Raw genomic sequence first — 2,453 nt, 5'->3', positions numbered from 1 at the left:
GGATTTTGGCCAAAATCCCAATATCGTGCATCCCTATTTCGGAATGCAATTCCAGTTAAGGATGGGGTTGAGCTGTGGTGCTTTCTTGGTGGTAGTTTGGCTCAGAAGGTTCAAATTTGGACGTATTCTGGTGTTTTTACTATACGAAGTTCCCAAATAAAAGTCAAAACTGCTCCTGGAAGTTTAACATGAGGACTTTACCTAAAGGGCTGACCTCAAACCTGTTAGAAAATTTACAGGCTGTCAGTTAAATTTACATCTCAGCGGGAAAACCAACCATAATTTTAAAAATATAGTTTTTTTTCCCATAAACCTTTGCCTGAGTGTAGATGTAAAATTTTACACCATATGTTTGATTTACGAAAAAGTCTAAAAGGGTTTCCTAGTTTTCACATCCCTCAGTTTTTACTCATCAGCTTGTTTCACAAACGCACAGACACACAAAGAAGGCCTTCTCTGTCTCCGACAGCGAGGCCGTCTTCTCTCGCCTCTTCGTTGTTCCACACAGAGGCGGCAGTGATCCCAGCACACGGCTGGACAGACAAGCCTCAGTCCAAAGGAACACCTGCTGGGCTCTCACACACATTCAGCCTCCACATCACAGCCTCTCTCTGCCAGCAGACACTCAGCATTAAAAGTGTAAAAATAAATGAGATCATTTTTGTGCATGCAATCCAACACTGCTGCTCTGATTGTGACGTCCAGGTATGACGGAGAGAGAGAAGCAGGTGATGATGAAGTTGAAGGAAGTGGTGGACAAGCAGAGGGACGAGATCCGAGCCAAGGATCGGGAGCTGACGCTGAAAAACGAGGACATAGAAGCAGTAAGGCCTCATCCTGTCTTGTTCAGCAGGAGGAGCAGTTTGCTGCATAAAAGTGGGTGAAAGTGAATCATTTCATTCAATAATCAAGATTCTAATGTAAAGCCAACAGATCTGATCTCCAAGCAGTGCAAGTTTGTGCAGCAAACATCAAATGCACAGAAAAGATGCTTTGTAAATACAAAACTGCAGGAACTGTATTAGAAATATAAGCATCGCATAAAAAACTAATTTACTAAGAAAACGATGAACCTGAACTCGCACACTGTAATCTTTGTTTGTAATGAGGAAATGCTAATGTTGCTAGCACTGATTTTAGTAAAAAGAAATTTTTTGGACATTGAAAGAAAAAATAATAAAAAAAAGTTTCTTGTTCTAATTCTACCTTGCATTTGATTGGTTAATATTCAATTCAGTTTATTTATATTGCACCAATTTACAACACATGTTATCTCAAAGCACTTTAAAGAGATAATTCAATCAGATCATCCAGTCAGATTGGTTCAAAGTGTTCTATCAAATAAAAACCAGTTGATTGCATCAACTCATTGACTTGAGGGTAATCCCTCACACCAAGCATGCTTTTAGCGACACTTACATGTGCAATAGCTTTCTGACATCAACCAAGTACACATTTAACTTTGTCATTCATAACTGGCTCCAGCTGGTTTGTTCTGAAATAAAAAACAACAAATGCTGTAGATTGTCTGTTGCAGCTCTCATGCACCTTCTAACAACACATATGTACCATGGCATGACTAAAGGGCTGGTTATCCTCCCGCAGCAGTGTGTCGCAGTGAGCTTGTCGCAGACATTTTTGATTTATGCCCAATTTTGAAGTGTGGTCTGCGTTATATTACTCCACGCCAAAACGCAAGACGGACAATCAGAAAGTAGCTGTGGGTCTAGATATGGCGCTGAGGCGGGGATGAAGTGGGGGCAAGTTTGTGCGACAACGGAGGGACATGAGTGCGAAATAGAGTGTGGAAAAAGGGTCCCTGCGTTCTCACGTACCTCGCTCTTCTAGCGGGTCCATCTTCACGAGTCATTTTCCACAATGGCGGTCACACAAACCAAACAAGTTGGTAAGGTACCAAACAGGAAATACACGTAGAGTAGAGTGGATGTAGATTTGACCAATCAGAGGCCTCCTGTCTGCGGTCACCTACAGTTTCAGAAAGGTGCAGCAGACTGTCTGTGGAAGGGGTGGGGCCATATCTGCGTTAATTGCGACGCACATGCAGACGACCTAATTCTTGAGTATAAATCTGCCTTAACTTTTGTTAGATTATGCAAATGCTCAGTCTGCACCAACGAAGTTTCCCAGATGCTTTTAATCTGCTGTGAAGCAGGATTCTCCACCATGAACATAATCAGAAATAGATATTGATCCAGGCTCAAAATGAGCACCTTGATATGTGCTTTAGAATGGCTTAGTCTCACCCAGGTTTAACACAGGAAAAAAATTTAAATCTAGATAAGTCATTTTTTCTTACAATAAGCACATTTGTTCTTGGATTGAGGAGGTAAAAGGGACACATTGCTAATGGAACAAGACAATTTACACTTAAAATAAGAAAACACGATTACATTGTCTCATTTCAAGTGCATATTATTTATTTATCTTATTTT

General features: G+C 40.8%; 1 protein-coding gene across 3 annotated transcripts in view; it reads left to right on the top strand.

Annotated features, from left to right (window-relative positions):
* The window catches only part of rilpl1 (Rab interacting lysosomal protein-like 1), a 38,520-nt gene that overhangs the window by 9,110 nt on the left and 26,957 nt on the right, over window positions 1–2,453 (top strand). For all 3 annotated transcript variants that reach the window (XM_015376798.1, XM_015376799.1, XM_015376800.1), the window contains exon 3: window positions 706–824. In XM_015376798.1, the coding sequence (XP_015232284.1) occupies window positions 706–824 (119 nt within the window). The remainder of the gene's footprint in view (window positions 1–705; window positions 825–2,453) is intronic.

The sequence above is a fragment of the Cyprinodon variegatus genome, unplaced genomic scaffold, assembly GCF_000732505.1.
Source record: "Cyprinodon variegatus isolate N-32 unplaced genomic scaffold, C_variegatus-1.0 Scaffold142, whole genome shotgun sequence".
NCBI classification, from domain to species: domain Eukaryota; kingdom Metazoa; phylum Chordata; class Actinopteri; order Cyprinodontiformes; family Cyprinodontidae; genus Cyprinodon; species Cyprinodon variegatus.
Note: the sequence above shows the minus strand (reverse complement) of the source record. Positions and strands in the feature narration are given on the sequence as shown.